Source organism: Fukomys damarensis, unplaced genomic scaffold (genome assembly GCF_012274545.1).
Source record: "Fukomys damarensis isolate Sample0158 unplaced genomic scaffold, DMR_v1.0_HiC HiC_scaffold_20, whole genome shotgun sequence".
NCBI classification, from domain to species: Eukaryota; Metazoa; Chordata; class Mammalia; order Rodentia; family Bathyergidae; genus Fukomys; species Fukomys damarensis.
In genome coordinates this window covers 35,585,775-35,608,327 of record NW_022900932.1, presented here as the reverse complement: position 1 = coordinate 35,608,327, position 22,553 = coordinate 35,585,775, and the positions used below count along the sequence as shown (strand labels likewise).

General features: G+C 39.4%; 2 protein-coding genes across 2 annotated transcripts in view; one reads left to right on the top strand and one right to left on the bottom strand.

Annotated features, from left to right (window-relative positions):
* The window catches only part of Prkg1 (protein kinase cGMP-dependent 1), a 1,151,812-nt gene that overhangs the window by 600,436 nt on the left and 528,823 nt on the right, over positions 1-22,553 (top strand). The window lies entirely within an intron of this gene.
* Positions 4,445-8,451, bottom strand: Cstf2t (cleavage stimulation factor subunit 2 tau variant). Its single transcript, XM_010606290.3, has one exon. The coding sequence runs from the start codon at positions 8,157-8,159 to the stop codon at positions 6,204-6,206; it is 1,956 nt and encodes a 651-aa protein (XP_010604592.1). The 5' UTR covers positions 8,160-8,451; the 3' UTR covers positions 4,445-6,203.

Genomic DNA, 22,553 nt, shown 5'->3' with positions numbered 1-22,553 from the left:
AAAAAAAAAAAAAAAACACCTAGAAAAATCCAAAATAACCTGCATTCATATTCATGTTACATCTATCTTTATTACAAAAATTAGTACAACTGACATAATCTGACTTATGATCCAACAAATTGATGTGACAAATATATATCTGATAATAAAAGTTTTCATAGAGATAATCTTTTATTTGTGTAGTCAGTTTATATATACACATTATCTGTATAACTATCTGTACCTGTGTCTATACCTACATGTGTACCTATATATTTTAAGTGAAACTAGCAGAAATTTGGGAACAACCATGGCTGACATAATAAAGGCCAAATAAATAGTAACTCGCTAATGGGTATCATCATTTCATGTGTGTACAGAGCAATCAAGGTGCTTTGTAAAAGGGTGGGAGAATGTAGATTAAGTCTGCAAAGTGTTTGGTGCTCAGATAAAAGAATTAGTGTTAATAAAAAAAAGAAAGGAAGGAGATGAGAGAAAATGGAGAGGCCATTTAAGCAGATACTTTGTCTACTGATTTCCTGGTGTTCAGGAAAAGTCTCGCTGAGCAAGAGATTTAAGTTGACAGCTGAGTAGGAGAATCAAGTAGCCACTGAAAGTCTTGGGGAAACAATGGACGATGCCCTTTCAAGGGAAAATGCAAGTACAAAGATGAAAATAAATTTGGCAAATTCAAGAAAAAGCTATGTACAAAGTATTGGTAGCAGTGAGTGAAGAGGGCTGTGGAAGGAGGTAGTGTTGATATAGGGAGGAACAAAATTACTCTTGGGGCTCTGTAGAGGGCATGATATGGGTTTTGATTTTATTCAGAGTAATATAATTTGATTTTATGTAAATCCAACCTTGTATAAAACCACAGAAATGGGTACAACCTGTAGCCAATTGGAGACTAGATGTAGGCAGTTTGTGCTTGGAGGTGTTTTCAGTCCTCATTTATTTTGCTGTATTGATTAACATATGAACAAGGTTGATGTTTGGGAGTGTGTGACTTTATGAATGAAAATGCAACATACAAATACAGTATAGGCCGATTACATTATTAACTCAACTGTGCAATTTTTTAATGCGGTACACATTTTCAGTGTTACTAACGTGAATGCTTAAGATGGGAAATTTGGAACTGAATTACAGTGAATGTATCTTTTGGGGAGTAGGATTAATTTGAAGTCTTCACACTAACATCCAAATAAAAATACATAAATTGCGGAGGTTACTTCATGCTCCAGACAACAAGTTAAGGTAGTCAGAGGTTAACAGATACATTGATGTCATTATAGATCTTTAAAGTAGAAGCATTGAAGAATATTTTTAATGTAATAAGTCAATTCTGATTAAAGCAGATGATGAAAATTACTGGCTTCATTTCTTAGTACCAAAGAGATTTATCCATTCCACTTCTGTGAGAGACAACAAATAACTTAGACAGAATTTTCAACTGATCAATTTTTGTTACATATCTGAGACTCATTCCAAATGTGTTTGTTTGTTTGTTTTTTGAGACAGGGTCTCACTGTGTAGTCAAGACTGACCTGGAACTCACTATGTAGCCCAGGCTGGTCTTGCACTCACAGCGATCCTCCTGCCTCAGCCTCAGGACTGCTGGGATTACAGGCGTGTGCCACCACACCTGGCCAATTCAAATTTTTATAGATACACTATACATATGGAATCATACAAAATTAATTATGTTTAAGATTGGTGTGCATTTTAACTCCTTGATAATTATTTAACTACCCTCGTGACTTAAACCAACTTCTAGTTTTCAAGTAGCCATTTACAGTTGTTAAATATTTGGGTATTTTTCCAAATGTTTTTATTAGTGTTTATTGATTTTACTAAATATTGGGTTTCAGTGTGGCATTTTGATATATATTGATATATATAACATATATTGATCCTATCCATCTGTCCTATATTTATTCTTCTGTACCGTATTTAATAAGCACCTGGACCTGGTTTGTTACTTTTGACAGCTCTACTCCAAATGTGAATTCTCACACAGAAAATATTCTCTACTGGCATGTTACATATTTTGGTAGAAAAATAACAAGAGGGCCAGGTATTTAGCTCAGTGGTTCTTGCCTGCCTAGCAAGTGCAAGGTCCCAAGTTCAATCCCCAGTACCAATAATAATAATAATTAATAATAATAAACAAATAAAAAGAAACATGAGATTTAGTCTCATGAGAATGGTAATTTGTAATAAAAATATTTGTGAAGGTAAATTTTTACCTAAAGAGTAAACTTTTGTTTCAGGGTATATAAACACAAATGAAAAATTAAAAGTTCTAGTTTAGATTTAAAAAAAATATATATGTGCATACTATATACCAATATCATTAATATTTAATATTAACAAATATATCCTTGTTTTAATATATTTGTGATTTCCTCTAAATATGAATTAGTTCTTAGCTATAAAACATTCTTGATGAGACTGATGAGAAAAGTAGGCTACATCCACATGTCTATCTAAAGATTAGCTAAATAAATAAAGCTATGAAGGGCTGACATTCTTTTGTGAGAATATTGAGATGTGACTGAAATTCAGTTTCTCGGCCAAAGTGGGATGTTACATATAATTATTCTGAGACCTCATTAAGCCTAAGAGAAAGGCCTGCCATACTATATAGGAAATTAGGTTCTGTGTGCTTAATGTCCCATCGTAACATGGAAAAAGCAAGAAGCTTTGCAAGCTGTGATTTTATGATTTTCTTTTTTTTAATGCTTTTCTACTATTGGAATTCTGAAAACTGTAGTTGAAAAGGCACATATAATCTCACTTACCCTTACTTTTGCCTCAAATTCACATTGGCTTGTATCTTAGCAACTCCAAAATTGTAATTTCTAGGAAATCAGCAAAAGCTGAAGCACATTTTGGTACTGTAGTAAGAAAGATGAAAGGTTAGTAGGAAGGTACTAATCATTTTAAAATGCCAAGAAATGTGTCCTACCAAGGAGTAATAAACTAAAGAAACTTTGGCTAATCTATATACCCCATCATGTATAACTCCTATTATTAATAATTTAATTTGTAGTCTATTCATATTAGCAAAAATGCAAGATGCCAGTTTTAAACAATGGTTGTGCAGTAAAACATAGATTAATTATAGCAAACACATATTGCTTAAATTAATTATTTGCTATAAAATGAAGTAAAAGCCGGGCGTGGTAGAGCACACCTGTAATCCCAGCACTAGAGAGGCTGAGTCAGAAGGATTGCTGCGAGTTCGAGACCAGCGTGGGCTACACAGTGAGTTCCAAGGCAATCTGAACTAAATAGTGAGACTATCTCAAAACACCAAAAAACCAAAAAAAAAAAAAAAAAAAAAGTAAGGTTCCATCTTTCTACATCAACACTAGAACATTCAGATAGTTCTAATATTTTAATTAAAATATTTGAATAGCTCTTTCTGTGTTGATTCTAAATCCTTTTGGGGAAAACTTAATGTGCTCTTAACAGGAAAATTTTCCCAAGACTGTGATAGACTATATCGTCCTTTCTTCTCATCTGTGATTTTTTTTGCTATAGTGAATACTGAAGTAAAACAGTTCTGGCGTTCATCTGCAATAAAACAAATGCTATTAATAATGAAAATACCTATAAAGTGCTCCTTCCAGGAGGTCTCTATGGCAAACATCAGCAAAAGCCTGACGTTTAAGTATGGACATGTTTCTCTAATAATCAACCGGAGTGACCTTGATTATTATTTTTTTAATTTTTGAGATAGGGTCTCACTCTATGTACTCCAGGCTGGCCTTGAACTCACTATGTAGCCCCAGGCTAGCCTCAAGCTCCTAGCAACCCTTTACCCTCAGCCTCCAGAATGCTGGGATTACAGGAGTGTACTGCCATGCCTGGCCACTGATCATTATTTGTGTTGAAATATATAGGTGACAAATAGATCTAGGGAATGAACGGATTTCCCTTAATTCTAGCAATTTCATTAGTTTTGCTTTTTAATAAAAAAGTAGTCAATGGCCGGGCATGGTAGTGCATTGCCTGTAATCCCAGCACTCAGGAGGCTGAGGCAGGAAGATCGCTGAGTTTGAGACCAGCCTGGGCTACACAGGTCAGTCTCGACTATAGGAAAACCTAAAAAAAAAAAAAAAAAAAAAAAAAAAAAAAGTTGTCAAGCTCAAGGCATCCCTAAAAAATGGATGGCGGTTGACTAAGGGGATGGAACTCAGGTCCTTGCGTCTACAAGGCAGGCGCTGGAACCACTGAGCTAAATCCCCAGTCCTGACTAACGTATTTCTTAAAATTAAACATAAAATGCTGGGTGTGGTGGCACAGGCTTATAATCCCAGCACTTTGTTAGGCAGGCTGAGGCAGGAGGACTGCTGGAAGCCTGAGGTCAGCCTGAACTACATAGTGAGACTCTGTCTCAAACACTCTCCCCTCAAATAAACAAACAAATAAAAGTAAACCTCCAAAGTAACAAAATGTAAGAAATACTACAGTCAACTTTAAATGTACAACCTTTTTATTTAGTCTTCAATAAACAATGCAGAGATTTTTCACCGGAACAAAGACTATAACATTTAACAGTTTTCACAGAGCCCTTCAGTGAAAGCTTTAGGATAAACAATTACAAAGTAAGCTAGCCAATTCTATGAATTATGTTATTTGCCAGAACAATCACGAATGTGCAGAATTATCCTCTCTAGTATAGATAAAACACAGAAAATATGGGAAACAACAGTATAAACAACTACAAAAAAGAGTAAAACTAGTAGAAAACAGCACAGGGATAGAAACTGAAAATAATGAATTACACATTTAAAATGTAAAACCTTTACAAAGGGAAAATAACTCCTAAGACTCAGCTCTTAACCTTGTATTAAATATTTTTCTTCTGTAATTTAAGACTAGATTTTCTTCTCTTGAAGATCATCACCTTGGGTATTTGGGAGTTTACACTTGTTAATTGCTACTTGGACTATAATACAAACATTTGTGTCCATATCCTCAAGGCTTAAAAATAAATTAGGTAGCACCTAATAAAAAAAGTGTTAATGATGTCATAATCCCTAATGCCACATTTCCTAATGATTGCAAATATATCTTATGGATATGCATTGCTAAGTGGCTTTATTATTTGTAAAAAGTGAAATGACTATCAAGTGAAGAGTTTTGAATTTATACCGGTGTCTCTAGCTACCTAGGCCTCAAGCATTCTGATAAAATGACAGAAAAGCAAATCATAAATAAAAAGGCATGGTGAATATTAAGATTAAAAATATTTTAAACTCCTGATTCCAGCTGGCCAAATGGATACCATATACATGGAGGCTGGTTACCAGGAAGTCAAAAACTTTACTGAATGAAACTTTCTATTTATGAAAAGGCCAATGCTGTGTGTAACTCATTCATATGAGTCCCTGATTTTTGACAAGGATATGAGAAAATTTTCAGAGTCAAACTTAGGGCTTAAACACTTCTAAGAAATAGGAAGGTACTGAGAGATTATTAGATCTCTTCAGAGGAAACTTAAGTAAACTTGGACTATCCTACAAGTATTCCAAGAATATCATTACAGTCTGGACCAGGCCAGTTTTGCCAGTCTATAAAAAGTGAAATCACAGGAAGCAACATCAAACCAGATAGATTCCAATTTTTTAGGGTCACATAGCTTTTTAAAAAACTCTAGTACCACCAATTTACTTATCCTGTTAGCTCTAACATTTCAAAATGCTTCCAAAAAAACTAAAATAATGTTTAATATATTATAGCAGTCTATTGACTCTAAAACAGGATTTTGCATTTTGAATGGTTTACCGAAAAATATATAACTTTGAGGTAAATTTGTTATATAACCGAATAGTCTTAAAACTTCGTACATTAACATTTTAACATGTCACCTTTTAGTCTTTAAGTGCAGTTTTCAGTTTTACTCAATGTAATTAACATATTCTGACATTTCAATATTGCTGCACATTCTTTGTAATGTTATTTGGCATAATCATTTTCAGTTATTTTTGTATATTTACAGTGACCTAAAATGAACAGACCAACTCCCTCTTATCCCTACCCTCAATTAAAAAAAAAAAAAAAAAAAAAGACAAGAAGAAATGAGATTAGGTTCTAGGAGGAGGAAAAACAAATCAATAATGCATGGGGTGCAGAAGTCAACTTTTTGTACTCATATTCTACACTACTGAATTAACTTTATGCAACTTAACCCAAATACTTTCCAAAACTTTTCAAGAAGCTCCAGTAGATTTCTGGATTTGTTCTTTTAAAATCAAGATACTCTGCCTTTGCTCTGGAGGCAGCATGGCAATTTGATCAGCAGTCAGTTGGAGAACCTGCATGATCAAAGCTGCTTTTTCCTGATCCTGTGGAGTTACCTGACTCTGCCCAGGACTAAAGCTGCTAGGCTGGCCTCCACCTTGCTTGCTTCCCCCCTGCATACTTGCTGCCTGCATTCCTCCTCCTTGTATGCCTGCCCCCTGCATTCCTCCTCCTTGTATGCCTGCCCCCTGCATGCCTGCCCCCTGCATGCCTGCCCCCTGCATGCCTGCCCCCTGCATCCCTGCCCCCTGCATGCCTGCTCCCTGCATCCCTGCCCCCTGCATGCCTGCTCCCTGCATGCCACCTCCAGGATTCCCCACTCCTGAAATGCTTGGGACCTGTCTAGGTCCCTGGGGGCCACCTGCCCCTATATTAATGGAGCCAGGACCCTGGATTCCACCAGTCATAGGACCTCTGGAAGTAGGGCCAGGCCCCCGCATTTCTAATCCTCTTGCATCCATGCCTCTTGCTTCCATCCCTCTGGTTTCCATAGCGCAGGTCTCCATTCCTCTTCTCTCCATTACTCGAGTCTCTAAAACGTCAGTTTCCATCACTCGAGTGTCCATCCCTCGAGACTCTCTACCTCCTCTGCCATCCATAGGTAGACCCCTTTGATCTAGCATGGGTCCTCTGGGCTCTCCAATAAGCAGTCTGGCATCTGCTATTGGCCCTCCTCTCATATCATGTGCAGAAGGGCCACGGTTATCATGACCAGAGGCATGGTGCATGGGAGGACCCTGATGAGGTGGACCCATGTAACCTCTGGGTTCTACTTCTCCAGTAACTGAAAGCAAAGTCCCCCCACGTGGATCATTTGGAGCATCTCCTAACAGTCCTCGAGGAGGTAAGCCAGCAGCACTCATGGGGCCTCGAGGAATAGGAGCTCTAGGATCTGACATCTGCACTTGTCCCCGCTCTAAAGGGACAGGACCAACTCCTGGCATTCCAACTTGTGGCTGCATTGCCCCTCCAGGAGTTAAGGAACCAGGACCAGGTCCAGGTCCTGCAACCGCAGCTGCTATTGGCCCCGGAGCTGGAATTCCACCCTGGATAGGAGTCTGCATCAGAGGAGGAATGTCTTTCACAGGTCTTCTCGCCAAATGCTGAGGCTGAGGAGCTGGAGGATTCTGTTGGTTCATCAGAACATTGGGTCCTGGGCAAAGTCCAGGGCCAGGCCCAGAGACAGAAACAGGGCCAGGGCCAGAGACAGGGCCAGGGCCAGACACAGGGCCGGGGCCAGAGACAGACTGAGATTTGCCTGGGATCAGTGGGGTGACGTGTATCTTTCGATGGAGAATTTTCAGAGCAATCTCAGGATCCATGATTCTCATGACTACTTGTGCCTGCAGCAGTGCGTAAGCCAGCTGTGGGTTTTGAAGTAACATGTTTCGAGCTTCCTGGTGACTGTTTTGAACACAGAGCTTCATCTGCTTCATCAGCTCAAACATCTGCTCTGGAGGAAGACTGGCCACTGCTCTGGTAATCGATTCGGGAGCATCTTCTGGATCGATGGGATCCCCATAAGGAGAGTCAATGATGGGCGCGGCAGGCCCGAGGCTCTTTAACTCCTCTTTATTCTTTTCACTGGCAGCATTGTCCACCCGAAGCGCTCTCCCACTAAACTCACGCCCATTGAGGTTTCTCATGGCACTAAGCGCGGTCTCCTGGTCTTGGTACTCGCAGAAGCCATAACCCTTGGGCTTTCCCGTCTCTCTATCATATACGAGCCGGAAACTGACAACGGAACCAACCTCCGAGAAAATGTCCTTCAACTGCTCCTCAGTTGCCTCATACGGAATGTTTCCCACGAACACGGAACGCAGTGATCGATCCATTGCCGGGTCTCTCACTGACAAACTCGACATGATTCTAGTTTTTCACACAGACGATAGCGGGTTCTTCCCAGAGTTGTCCTCTGCGACCCACGCTTCCGCTGAGCAACGGAAGCGACTGTCAAAATCCGGGCAGGAACCTTAGAGACCCAGTAGAATAGTTCCGTTTCTCCGCGGAACATGCGTCTAAAGGTCTTACTAACGTAACTAGCGTTTCACTCTCCCAGTAATTCCTGGTTCTTACTGAGACGCTTGATTTTTTTTTCTCATCTGTTATTTCGCAGACTGCGTGCTGCTCCACCCCTATCACAACAAGATTTCTTTGATTTGACCACAGTAAAAATGGCCGCAAAGACTTCACTATGGGAACTGGAAGCGTCGGCCTCTTGTGACGTCAAAGGCAGTTGCGTTCCGCTGGCGGGAAACAGCCAACCGAAAGCTGAGTTAAGGGGGAGTAGTGTTGTTGGGTCTGAGGGGAGTATTTTCAAATAGACCTTTCTCTTCAGCACAGTTTATTTTAAAAATTGTATTCCTGAACTGGGGATTTAGCTCAGTGGTTTCACCGCCTGCCTCGCAAGCGCAAGGTCCCGAGTTCGATCCCCAGTACCAAAAAATATAAAAATTCCAGACCATGAGGTAAAAGTATAGTGTTTCAAAGATGAGAGATGTGTCTTAAAATACAAAATAACCCCTCTTTAGGAAAAAAAAATTGGAAATGAACTGCCTGGAACCACATCCCCACCCCCACCCAGTTGCTTCCTCTAAGTGCTGTTAATATGGTGGCGGATGCTTCTAGATTTTTCTCTGCACCGATAGCTGTCTTCCTTTTAATATTGTGAGTCTTTTCTTAATTTAGTTTAATATTGATTAGTGACTTCTAATAAATAGTATTCTATGGCTGCAGAGTATTGGTTAATTTATTTATTCTTATATTGTGGGCATCTCGATTAGTTCTATTTTAATTTTATAGGCTATGCTATAAGTCCACCACCGCTACCATGAAAGGAAAAACTAGTTTCTCTTTTGCTGCTGATTGAGCAGACAGAAGCTGAAACGAAATGACTGCAACCTCCTTTCGCTGTTTAAAACTGAAGCTTGGAGAGGATCAAACTACCTCAGGCCAAGCAGCCAACTGAAAGGCAAAGTCAGATTATTTTTTCTTTTTATTTCTTTTCAGTATTACGGATTGAACCCAGGACCTTCACACTGACTTACATTTACAGCCCTTTAATTTATTATTATTATTATTATTATTATTATTATTATTATTATTATTATTATTGTTTTTACCCCAACTGACTATGAACTTAGTGAACATAGGGGCCTTGCAAGCAGGTGCACTAGCATTCCTGGATTGCAAAAGCTGAAATTCTTCACCAAGTCCATCTTGCATAGTTCCAAAAGTGCTCTACCCTATGTGGTAGTATTTCTCATGTGACTAGTGTGATCAAGACATTGAATTTAAAATTTAAAATTTTTTATCATTTTAGTATAAAAACTGATGGTCAGGTATCATGTTCAGGTGCAAATTCCCTATGATAAGTCTTAGCCTTATGTATGCCTAAAATGTACCAATATATGTTTTGCTATTAAAAAGAAAAGAAAAAAGATTGTAATATTAAGGTTATGGAAACCTTAATATTTGGTATAATTTAAGTGTTACTAATTTTAAATAAAAATTGTCTCTACAACTGGTACCACAAAATGGAACTTTTTTAAAAGTTAGATTTTTTTTTTTTTTGTACAGGGATCAAACTCAGAACCTTGATGCTTATGAAGCAGGTGGCAGCACCACTGAGCTAAATCCCCAGCCCTTTTTTTTAAACACTTTTTTTTTTTTTTTAAAAAAAGGAATCGAACTGCGCTTGTGAGGCAGGTGGTGGAACTACTGAGCTAAATCCCCTAGATTTTTTTTTAATTCCCTTTAGAAACAACTGGCTTTTCCAAATTGCCCTTGTCCTAGGGCATAAAAGTCTACCCTCATCTTATTGCAGATAGGTTAATTAGTTAGATATCTTGTAGGCGTAGGCAGTTAGACAGGGCCTCCCTCAGGGTGCCAGCCTGAAAGACCTCAGTCCTCAAGGTGCCAGCCCTGCAGGAGCCAACACAGCAAGGAGCCAACATGGAAAACAAGGCACATTCACTGGTTATCATCTTAAAAAGGAAGAGACACTACTTCCCCTAGAGATAGTAATAGTTGATATTCTTAATGGAAAATTCTGTGTATACAGTTTCCCCATTTGATCCCCATTTAATAAATATTACCTGGATAACTGCACTTGTAATCTTATTGGTTGGTCATGGTTTTGTCCCACCTCATGCTCACCTTGTAAAGTTCCATTGGATCTTATAGTTTTGTCCCACTGAGCACCCACCTCACTACATGGCTTTGCTGTATAAAACATCTTTGAAAAGCAGGGTGAGCAGGCAACCCACTTTTTGGTCCCCCTTTTGTCTCTCTTAGATGCTTTCTTTCCCTCAATAAGTTTTTCTTTCTCTTAACCTCTATTGTTCCTAGAATTCATTCTTCAATTTTAGAGAACATGAACTCACGTTTTGGATATCTAAGGGATAGAATTTGCAGATGTTGGCACTGGGAGGTCAAGTCCAGTTTCATTTCCAGGGAGGGAAGAAGCAACCCTGAACGTATCTGTTCTTTCATTATATCCCCTCCTCTGACTGTTCCTTGGTATGAAAGACCATAACGCACCTGTATAAGGTGAGATGGTGATTTGAGGCAAATGAGCCCCTATATCCGTTCCAGGCTAGCTTTGAATAAATCCTTTTTCCTTTTTCCTAAAAATAAATGGCCTTAGCTGGGCGTGGTGGCACACACCTGTAGTCCCAGCACTCAGGAAGCTGAGGCAGGAGGATTGTTGTGAGTTCAAGACCAGCCTGGGCTACACAGTGAGTTCCAGGTCAGTCTCAAGTATACAGTGAGACCCTGTCTCAAATAAATAAATAAACAAACAAACAGACAACTAAATAAATAAAATGTATGTAGTAGGGCCAGGAATTTAGCTCAGTGGTTGCACTGCCTGCCTCCCAAGCACAAGGTCCTGAGTTCAATCCCTGTTATCAAGTAAATAAATAAATAAAATTTAAAAATGTATGTAGCAGAAAATTTAACTTTATAAACATGGGTTGGATCATACATTCATTTCTGTATGCATATAATCATCTACAGTGCTTCACAATCTATGCCTAAATGTTTAAACAAAATCACTTGATTCTAAATATACCTTTTGAAAGCAGGGCATGATGGCACATGCCTGTAATCCCAGCACTCAGGAGGCTGAGGCAGGAGGATCGCTGTGAGTTCAAGATCATCCTGGGCTACATAGTGAGTTCCAGGTCAGCCTCAACTACATAGTGAAACCCTGTCTCAAAAAAATAAAAATATAAATAAGTAAATAAATAAATATGCCTTTTGAGGATGTTATTACATGAAGTTTCAGCAAACAATTTTATTGTATTTCTGTAGTATACTAGTGCAAGAAATAGATTTGGAGCAAGTACGGTGGTTTAGCTACAAATAAAAACAATGTCGGGCTGGGGATTTAGTGCAGTGGTTCTGCTGCCTGCCTTGCAAGCACAGGTCCCGAGTTCGGTCCCTGGTACCAAAAGGAAAACAGAAAGTCTATTTGCCCTTAGGTGTTTTAATAGTTCTTTTCTTCTTTTTGGTGCTGGGGATCGAACTCGGGACCTTGCGCTTGCAAGGCAGGCAGTGAAACCACTGAGCTAAATCCCCAGCCCTTTAATAGTTCTTTTCTTCTTTTTGGTGCTGGGGATCGAACTCGGGACCTTGCGCTTGCAAGGCAGGCAGTGAAACCACTGAGCTAAATCCCCAGCCCTTTAATAGTTCTTTTTAAGTCTTGGATAATAGCTGTTCACCCAAAACACACAAACTGTGAGTATATATCTACAAGTGATAAGGTATGTTTAGATTAGCTAATAACATCTTCCTATTATGTCAAAGAAACAAAATAATGCTACTAATAGTCATTTTGTTGTTGTTGTTGTTAGTAGTAATAGTAGTGTTGCTTTTCTACACCTTAATTCTTTCACTGGAATATGGGTAGAGGGAGTTGAGGTTAGTATCCTTTCAGAAAACTAAAAAATCCACTTTTCTCTTTTCTATACTGTTTATTTACAATACCAAGTCATGCATATATATATATATACATATATATATGTATATATATATATTTACATATACATATGTATACACACACATATATAAACATATACATATATATGCTTATATATACACATATATACATATATACCTATAAATAAATTTTGACCATGGATGTCTTAGACCAGTGGTAGCAAAACCTATGGCACATGTGCCACAGTCAGCACATGAGCCAATTCAACCAAGAAGTTGAGTATTGGATAAAGGCTGTTTTTTCTAAACTAAAACCTCAATATTTAGCTTTTTTTCCCCTTTGAGTTTATTGGTACATTTTAGGTATACAATACAGTTACATTCATCCCTGGGAACTTGTACCTTTGATTGTGTATCTTGGTTTTTGTTTGTTCCCTATTCCCCTGCCCTCCCTTTGACCCCTCCACCCTTCCCTATTTATAAAGACTGTGTTTCCATTTTTTCCCTTTCTCATATTTATTCCTTTCCCTTCTGTACTCAGCTTCAATTGCTGTGTTGGCGCTTCTCTGCAAATCAGTGAGTTTGGGGTTGCAGTGTGGGCACTCAGTCCCAAAGGTTCGCCATCACTCTTAGACAATGAATATGTAGTTGTCTGTTAAATCCAATAAGCATTCAGATGATAATAGGCAAATCGAATGAATAGTAAAATTCATAGAAAGTTGCACAGCTCATCTGACGTTTCTTTACTGAATGTCTAAACAAATGGCCCTTGCTCGTTAGCATACATCACCTTAAGTGGGATTCTGACTTACTATATCTGGACAATTTGCATTTCTTTTTTCCTCACTGAGTTTATTGGCACATTTAGGCGTACAGTACAGTTACATTCATTACTGGGATCTTGTACCTTCACATGACAGGTCTTGGTTCTCATGTTTTCCCCTTGTCCCTGCCTTCCCTTCACCCCCTCCTTCCCTCCCCATTTACAAACACTTTATTTCCATTTTTTCATTTTCTCCTAATTTTTTCTTTTCCCTTATTACCTTTCCCCTACACTTTCCCTACACCTTTAGCCCTTTTCTTCTTATTTCACATTGTCAATTATCTCATTAGGATCTTATGTACTATTATAGTTTTTCACACCAGAGAAACTATTCGGTATTTACACGTGTGACTTATTTATTTCACTTAGGAGTATATCCTCAATATGTATCCATTTTCCTACGAATGAATCTAATTTCTCATTCTTTACAATTTGCATTTCTAAATAATGCTTTGATACTGGTGCTGCTGGTCTGTGAACCTTTAGAACTCAGAGGTAAGGATTCCAAGTCATTTTTACTTCATTTGTAATAGATCAAACTGACTTTAGTACATTTCATGCTAATGAAAGACAGCTAATACAAGCTGATCTCATACTGAAGATTCCCTTGGCTCAAAGGTTGGATGAACCCAGAGAAACGGAGGAATTTTTGGAACAAACAAGAAGAGAGAAGGTATGACTGCAAAGTGCTATTTGTCACAAGTTCTTTAGTCCTTTTATTCTAATCTCAAGGAAAAAGACTGTTATGGCCCCTTAATTAGCACCAGTGTGACTCAGGACATAACTCAATGCCCAAGACATATAAACGAATATTTATAAGCAGAGTGGCCAGAATCATCAAGGGCACCTAGGAACCTATGTATTTTTCCTAATATTAGAGTGCTAGGAAAAATGCATAGGTTCCTAGGAGCTTACGTGGAAGAACATTTTATACTGCATTTTATTCCCAGAAAATTCAAATTCTGGATATTTTATACCATGGCATACACTCATAAAATATATAATTCATGTTCAAGTGCGATTCATTCAATACATATTTTAAGACATTTTAAAACAAATCGGGAGGGGTGTCCTTTAAACTACTGTTAGAAACTATAAACTTAATTGAGTTTTCAAAATTATTTTTAAACTCTTATCCTGAAATTGCTTTGGACATCCATTTATGAGTCATACTAGAAAATCTGTGCTTTAATTTAAAATATATACTTTAGGCTGGGCGTAGTGGTGCACACCTGTAATCCCAGCACTCGGGAGGCTGAGGCAGAAGGATCACTGTGAGTTCAAGACCAGCCTGGACTACATAGTTTGTTCCAGGTCAGTCTCAACTACATAGTGAGACCCTGTCTCAAAAAAATAAATAAATAAAAAATTAAAATATATACCTTGTTTCAATGAAAAACACGATTATACAACCAAGTCACCCAAATTTCTAATAAAATTTCACCAAAATGTGCTATTTACCTACTTCCATATATCAAACTTTACATGTAAAGATTCTTTAGGCCTACAAAGTCTATATAAGGTATTACCTATTTTTTTTAATCACCTTAGATTTAAGTAGAAAAATTCTAGACAAGTACTAAACATATTATTTAAGTAATGACATGACATAATTTCTTTATTATTTTTTTAATCCTTGGTGCTGAGAATGGAAGCCAGATAAGACTTCATATATGCTAAGCACTTGCTTTACCACCTGAGCTCCACCCCAGCTCCAGGGGCATTTTGGAAGTTAGTTTACGGATTCCTCAAAGAATAGCTGAAACAGCTTTTCTACAAAGTGTTCCCTTCTCTTCCTTTTCCTTCCTCTAGGTGGGAAGTAATTTCGTTTTCCTTTAGATATAAACTATTCCTTAACTATATCTTGCTGATGATAGTAAAGTAATTCTTTTGCCCTTTAGTAACTGTGACTTTCTGTCACTGAAGGAAATATTGAGGTCCTGTTTTATCATCTAACAAAGCACCTTCTGTTTATTATCTCACGAAGTAGTGGCAGTATAGCAGTGTAAAAGAAAGTCCACTAGAGCAGAAGTCCTGTAAGTGTGGTCCCTGTCCTTGCACCCTTGACATTACTGGGAAACAACTAAGAAATGCAAACGTCGGGGCTCTTCTCCAAACGTACTGAATCAGTAACACAGAAATCCCTTCTGACAAATCCTCCAGGTAATTCGAATGCCTGCTATTGTTGGAGAACCGCTGAACTACAAGGAGGTGTCATAGCTTAGACAGATAGACATAGGTACGCACTTTGTGTGCACACTACTCAGCAACTAGAGTAAAGCTTAGCACAGGTGGATGCTTGTTTTTACACTTGGTGAATGAATGATAAGTGACTTTAGAATGTGTTATTTTATAATCCTTCATTTTGGGGGGAGGAAACCTGTGACAGTTAATAATACGCTGCAAGTCGTAGAAAAGACCTGCTGCTAGGATGCCTGCCATTTCATTCCTAGGTTAGTGATAGCTCCTCCAGGTTACTCTTTGACAAATCGGGCATGTGAGAAAATACATAGAAATGGAAGAACTATTGGACCTGAAGTCTCACTTCCACTCCGAGGAGTGAGAACAGCTGAAAGGGCCTTCACGATGCTGAGTCCTATAGCCCAACGATGGTTCCGGATGCAAGACCCAGGGCCTTACTTCCGGGAGCCTTGAACAGCCCCAAGGGCCTCCAAGATGCTGGGACCTATAGCTCAGCGAGGCTCTGGGAGCTCAATGAGCAGCGAGAGTCACCCAGGAAGGAACACACCAGGGTCATTGGTAAATAGATCTTTATTAGTCTGGCCCGACGGCACTCTCAGAACTGAGCAGCTCAGAGAGGCCCAGCACAGGGCTTAGCACAGTTTTTTAAAGTCAAGGGAAGAGGACTGCAAGCACAGCAAGTGGGCCAGGGGTCAGGGGGTCGGTTTTCTGCCATCTATCTAAAGGAGTCAGCTATACGGTGCACCTGGTCTTTCATCTCCAGACCTCAGGCTGTTCTGTTCTAATGAGGCCTTGAGTCGCTATCTTGTTTGCCCCTACCAGGCTTCCATACACTCTGTTTTAATCTTATCTTGGAGCTGGGTAGAAAGAAATGTGTGCTGCTATATGCTGGCTAACTAGGGGTTACATAGGGGTTAGAGTCCCACATAACATGATAAGATCTAGATCATCCAAGAGAGCTGCCTGATGGGAATAGGATTTAGGGGAATGGGTTGTAATCTGGTAGAAATAAACAAGATGAAGAGAAAATGTAGAAGCTAGATATAGCCAAAATATGAAACCGGGATTTGGTATTTTTATGCTCTCAGAGGAAAACAGTTGAGAGTTAAGCAATTGATAAGACGTGTGATAAAAGAGGCTTCTGGCTCAGATAAGAAAAAGTGTTGGAGATCAGATTCCTGAAAATATATTTAATGTGGGGAGCCAGGAGGTTTTCTTCTTTTTCTTTATTTTATTTTTGTTCCTGAAACATGAATATAGAATAATAGTGGTAGAAGCCGAAGGATACCTATCTTAGCTGGGTATGCTGGCACACAGCTACAGTCCCAGCACTTGGGAGGCTGAAACAGAAGGACTGTCATGAGTTCAAGTCCAGCCTGGGCTGCATAGTGAGGCAAAACCAGCCTGAATTTTTTTTTTTTGATATCGGAGATGGAACTCAGGTCCTTGTGCTTGGGAGGCAGGTGGCAGAACCACTGAGCTAAATCCAGGGCCCCAGCCTGAAATTTGTAATGAGACCTTGTCTCCAAAAACAAATAAAAAAGAATAACTATTTTATTATCCAGCCCCTTTTCATGTTATCTTTTAGCCATGCTAATTATTAAGGTACATTTGTAGGTGTAGTTGAAGCAGCATCTCACCTGCTGTGATATAAGTCTTATTCTAATGCTATTTGGGACTCCGCCACTTCATTTTTATCACTGAAAGGATTAGACTCAAACTGTTGCCTAAGTGGATCATTTTAAACTTGTGTAACGACGACTCATATATGGAAAATACAGCCTTTTAAATTTGTGGCAGATTCGTAGTTGAACATGGATAATTTTCAGGCTTGTTCCTACAGGACACTTTAGTGAAAATGTTATTGATCATCCCCGTGCTCACTAGGTTCTCACACCAAGTCATGCAATGGCTCAAATATTTAGGAGGCTTCAATTCCACTTTTATTAAAAGGGCTTCCCTGAACGTCACAGAGAATGCAGCTTACACAGCGCCTCCTTGCTGTGGTACACAGGACGTCTGTGTGAGTGCAGAGTTGGGCTCAGGATGTGGTCAGGACTACCCCTCTTTCGAGTGCGCTGGCAGACAAGGCCGTTTATTCAGACACGGAAGGGCATACCTAATTGGACAAGAAGCAGAATGCCTTCGTTCTTGCTTCAGGCTGTCACCTGAACACAAAGGAGGAAAGGAGCCTTGTAAACTGTGAAAAAGTACAGGACCCAAAACTGGCTTTGAATAAAAATACCTTGTTTAAGATGAACAACTCATGAATCTTTTTCCTCCCTCTCTGACCAGAATAATCCAATACCCAATTTTAGAAATATCTGAACTGCCGTTCTTTTGAGGACTTAGGGTGGTGTCCCTCTTTCAAGGCCAGGTTGGCTTGAGAGTGGATACAAGTCACCGGAGGAAGACTTTTCTCAAACTCTTGCTGGGGGGCTCAGACTCTTAGAAACAACGGCAACAAAAACACATGTGACAGAATGTATTTTGGGTTCATTATCACAGTTGAGTGATTTTTGAAAAACATTGCTTCAGGAATGCCAGTTTAAATTTGCCATCTAACTGTAGGCTCCCCGGGGTTAGAAATTACATAAAAATGTGAAATCCAGTGTCTGCTCATAGTAGCTAGCACTTGTTGGTTTAGTAAAGAGACCCACTGCAACCACTGTAAGGAAAGGGTGTGTGTTCTTAAAATGATTTCTTAACCTATTAGAATGCATAGATCATGAATTAGTATATTAGGGCTGCTGTAAGACAATACCAGACTAGGTGGTTTAAACAATACAAATTTATTTTCTTGCAGTTCTAGAGGCTGCAAACCCAATACCAAAGTGCAGGAAGGTTTGGTTTCCTCTAAGGAGTCTCTCCTTGGCTTCAGATGGCTGCCCTTTCATTGTGTTCTGGCCTGAGCTTGCCCCTGATGTCTCTTCTTCTTCTTCCTATAATGATATCCATTGTATTAGATTAGGGCTCCTCATGCTACTGAATGGGATGCAAGGAAGTTCTCCAAAGAGGAGATAGAGAACTCAGCTTGCCCTGGGTGGGTACATTTACACTTGATCCAGAAAAATATTTCAGGGTGCATCAGTTACAGGAATAAGTAGGTTTATTAGGTAGAGTTGGGAAGTAAAAGAAATTAGAAGGAGAGAAGAGAAGCTGGGCATGGTGGTGCATGTCTGTAATCCTAGCTCTCAGGAGGCTGAGGCAGGAGGATCGTTGCGAGTTCAAGAAAAGCTAAGTCTGGGCTACACAGCAAGTTCCAGGGCAGTCTGAACTACACAGTGAGACCCTGTCTCAAAAAAAGAAAAAAGAAAAGAAAATAGTGAAGAGATTTCAGCTTGATGAGATGAAGAGGATGAACAGGATCAGATTGGGTTTTAACAAAAGAACACGCCCAGGCTTTGTAATTTGCTGCAGTGGGGTAGGGTCTCAGCTGTGCTTAGCAAAATAACTCAGAAGTCCTTATTGCTGCAGGGGACAATTTAGTTTCTGTGAGATGATTACTTCTGATTGGGGTAGGCTCAGTTTATGGAAGATCTGCCGGAATCCAAGATGACCATAGGTTTAGGCAATGGAGAATTCTAGACACTCTAGTAGTTGAATGTACGTGCAAATGTTTTATCTTTGTGCCCTGCGTTCTGAGTTTTGAAGAAGGATGAGCTAGGTTGTGTACATTTAGAGCTAATCAATCTTGTTTTGCCAACTTTTAGCTGGACACTTTCTAAATGATCAACCTGCTTACATGCAGAGATGAGCGCGGATCTGACCACAAATTTTAAGTTAATAAATGAAGGTTAAGCTTTTCTTTGTAGTGCTTTTAGTTACATATTGAGCATTTGTAGGCTCAAATGAGGAATCACCATTTTTTTAAACTTGCAAAAGTAGCTTTTATCACACGCTCCATGAGTAAAAGGTTAAGGGCCCAAGAGTTTGCCCTCTGTCCTTACGTTGGTCTTTGATTGTGTCATATACTTATGACATTATTTATACTGAATTACATCTTTAAATGTCTTGTTTCCCAAAAAATCACTTTAGGAGTTAAGGCTTCCAATATGAATTTTGAGGCATATAATTGAATTCAAAACAGGTAATAATGAAGTAATCTTCAGGAAAAGAAGGGATGATTTCAGGCCTTCAGAGTGCTTTATTGCCATCCCCTTAATCTATCCCTAACCTCTCCTCTATTTCTGTTTGCACATTAGTAGTAATTCTTCTGCATCAAAGGGCCAGATCTCTCTGCTCTTTCTTCCTTCTCCATTGTTATTTCATTTCCCAAAAGGGAAAAATCTAAATGCCTTCCTTACTCTGAAGCCTATGAGTGATTCAATTCAGCATGGGAGAAGGGATGAGGGTCCTGTTAGGGAACTGATTATGTTAAAGTATTCTGTGATGCCACCAGCACAGGCTGCATTCTTCTGGTGCTTCTTGGCTCTTAAAGACCTCATGCTCTTATCTTTAGTTTCCCTTCCCCTCCAAGGCCACAGCAGTCCAGAGAGGTTGAACCTGTCTCTGCAGGACCAAACCCATAAAGGGCAACCTGGCCTGTGATAGGTTAAAGGTAGCCCGCTCCTCATAAATAAGCAATAGCCCAGCCCCAGAATGATAAAAGGACCTTCCTTTCTTTGTTCTTCTCTCCTTCTGCTTCTTCTTCTTCCTCCTCTCTCTCTCTCTCTTTCCTCTCTCCTCTCTCCTCTCTCCCTCTCCTCCCACCCCTTGAATAAAATCTCCAGTCGGAAAGCAGCAGTCATTGTTAGGTACTTATAATTGCTTATATAGCCATACTAGCTAAATATTCTGATGGACTCTGAATTCCCAAACTAATTTTTTATAAACTACTGTTAGAGAGGGGAGTAGTTACAACGGTCATTTTGAACTAGGCACCCATTTCCAAGGTGCCTGTTGCTGAGAGAATTGTCCCACAAATTTCATCTAAGGCCTTCCCTCCATCTCTGTGAAAGAAAATAGTCCACAAAATGGGCCGTTCTCATAGAAATCTTTGAAAGAATCACAGATAGAGAAATAGTGTGATATAAAACAGTAAGGAAACGTTCAGCTACTCATTCACAATCCTCTGAAACTCTCATTATATGTAACATGATTTTCTTGAAGTTATGTACCTATTTTTCAAATTTCAAGCTCTTCTATACTTTATCTAAAAGTATGGACTTGTTCTTGACAGTTTAATGACACAATAATAAACAATGAGCGGTCGTTCCACTTTATTATCATCTTCAACCCAATTGGCTGACATTCACGTTGAAATAGGTGTAAATACTTTCTCCCGGGGCAGTACAATCAGAGAAATTCCTTTCTCTGGCCTCCAGGTGTTTAGCAATCCCCTCCCGGCTCTGGAGAACAAAACAAGTGCCTGCAGGGGAACAGGGAAGTGGAAATGACCTATTCCTCGGGAGCCTGGTCTTTTGTTAGCCTTGAAAATGGAATTGTGTGTGTTAGCCCAAGGCCCTCGAGGGGTCCAGAAAAGAGAAGCTGATTCCTACAAAGGGAATAAAGAAAGTACAAAAGTTTCGCTGCCCATTTAGTGCTCTGGAGTTGCTGCCAAGCTCCTGAAACTGGAAAATTGTTGCAGACTTTCATTATCATCAGCAGGACCTTCCATAAGAAGGCGAGGTTCCAAGAAATACTCCTGATAGAAGAAGGTGCCTGCAGAGAGGGAGGCAGAGATAGGGGAAGGAAGGGAAATGTATTCATCCACATCCAAAAGGAAAGTGGCTGGGCACATTTCACAGACACAAGGGCCCAGAAAGCTTTGGGATAGCATTAATTATTCAACTAAAATTTATTCAGTACTGATTTATATTTATTTTGTGTAGGCACTGTGTGGAAGGGAGACACTGAGTTCAGAGGGTAGGAGTTTAAATGTGTCTGCTGCCTTCAGCAGAATTTTAACTGGTAACTTTCAGTAGCTTTTCTGTTGACGTTCAGAATTTATGATGTTCACATTAAAGTTAGTGGCCGAAGAACGGCTGGGCCTTCAAGGAGTTTCCGTTCTGTCAAACAAGATAGCGAATACGGGCTATGAGCAGACAGTTTCAAAATACATTTTTGATTTGTTTGATTGCTTGAGAGGTGTATAGAAAATGAAAATATAGCTACTGTTTAATCCATTGACCTCTTGCTGAGGTTGAAGAAGAGAAGATTTTTTTTTCTTTATTACTGAGGAAAAAACTGCTTCCCCTTTCCCTCTCACTCCCCTCCCAAACTTCTCTTTACCAAACTAAATTCTACGTGCTTGGATGCCCCAAGGGTTGGATTTGGATGGATGATTTTGTTCCACTTGAAGTGAGTGTGCCTCTGGCAGCCCCTTGCACTCTGTTGTCTGAAAGCAGAGGCTGCACTGTGAGCTTGTTCCATGTGTAGAAAGCAAGTCACCTGTAGGCCACTGACTCAATGAACATCTTGTTATCACTTTCTGGCTCGGGATCCTAAACTCTATTCTTAAAATAAAACATGGTTTCTTGAGAACAATATGCAAATACAGTATAGTTAAAGATATGGCCAAGATTGTTAATTAGTTATACTATTACAACTAAATTTACATACCATTTGTACTTTAAGTAAATAATATAAATAAAAATCCCTTTTAACCAGCAGCCTCTGATCACAATAGAAAAGGAAATCATAGTCAGTGCTTCTGATGATGCCTTGATATATTTTACTGTGTGTGTGTGTGTGTGTGTGTGTTTAAATACATGGGAAAAGATTATAAATCCCCTTTGGAGGTAGGTAAATGAGGCAGTTATAGTATTTGGGGACTTTGCTTCTTATGCTGACCTTTCATATTCATATATTTTCTTCTAAACTTCTTTTACTTTCTCTTGCTTCTGTAGTCACTGTACACTACATGCATTACTTTCTGATCTCCATTTTTTTGCTTGAAGTGTAAGTGTGTACGCTGCCTGGTAGGTAGCAGAGAATTCTGTGTTCCTACCAGGAAATGTACCACAGGAAGTGACATGAAGCCCCCTCTACGTTTCATTTTCCTCCTGGGGTCCCAAGGCAGGCAGTTCTGATTGCCTACCTCAAAGCTAACGCATTTTTGATCTCCTTCCTTTTAAAACGCCACTAGCACTTTTTCCTGCATGTAAGAGTAGCCCTTACTAATTATGGTGGTTGAGTGAGACGTTACATGAGATAGACTGTTAGAAATGTTAGATTGGGAGCTGGGGATTTAGTCAGTGGTTCCACGGCCTGCCTTGCAAGTGCAAGGACCCAAGTTCGATACCCTGTACCAAAAAAAAAAAAAAAAAAAAAAAGAAGGAAGTTTGGA

What these genes read in the sequence shown, in the direction of transcription:
- Cstf2t (XM_010606290.3), bottom strand. Translation starts at nt 8,159, where the DNA reads ATGTCGAGTTTGTCAGTGAGAGACCCGGCAATGGATCGATCACTGCGT.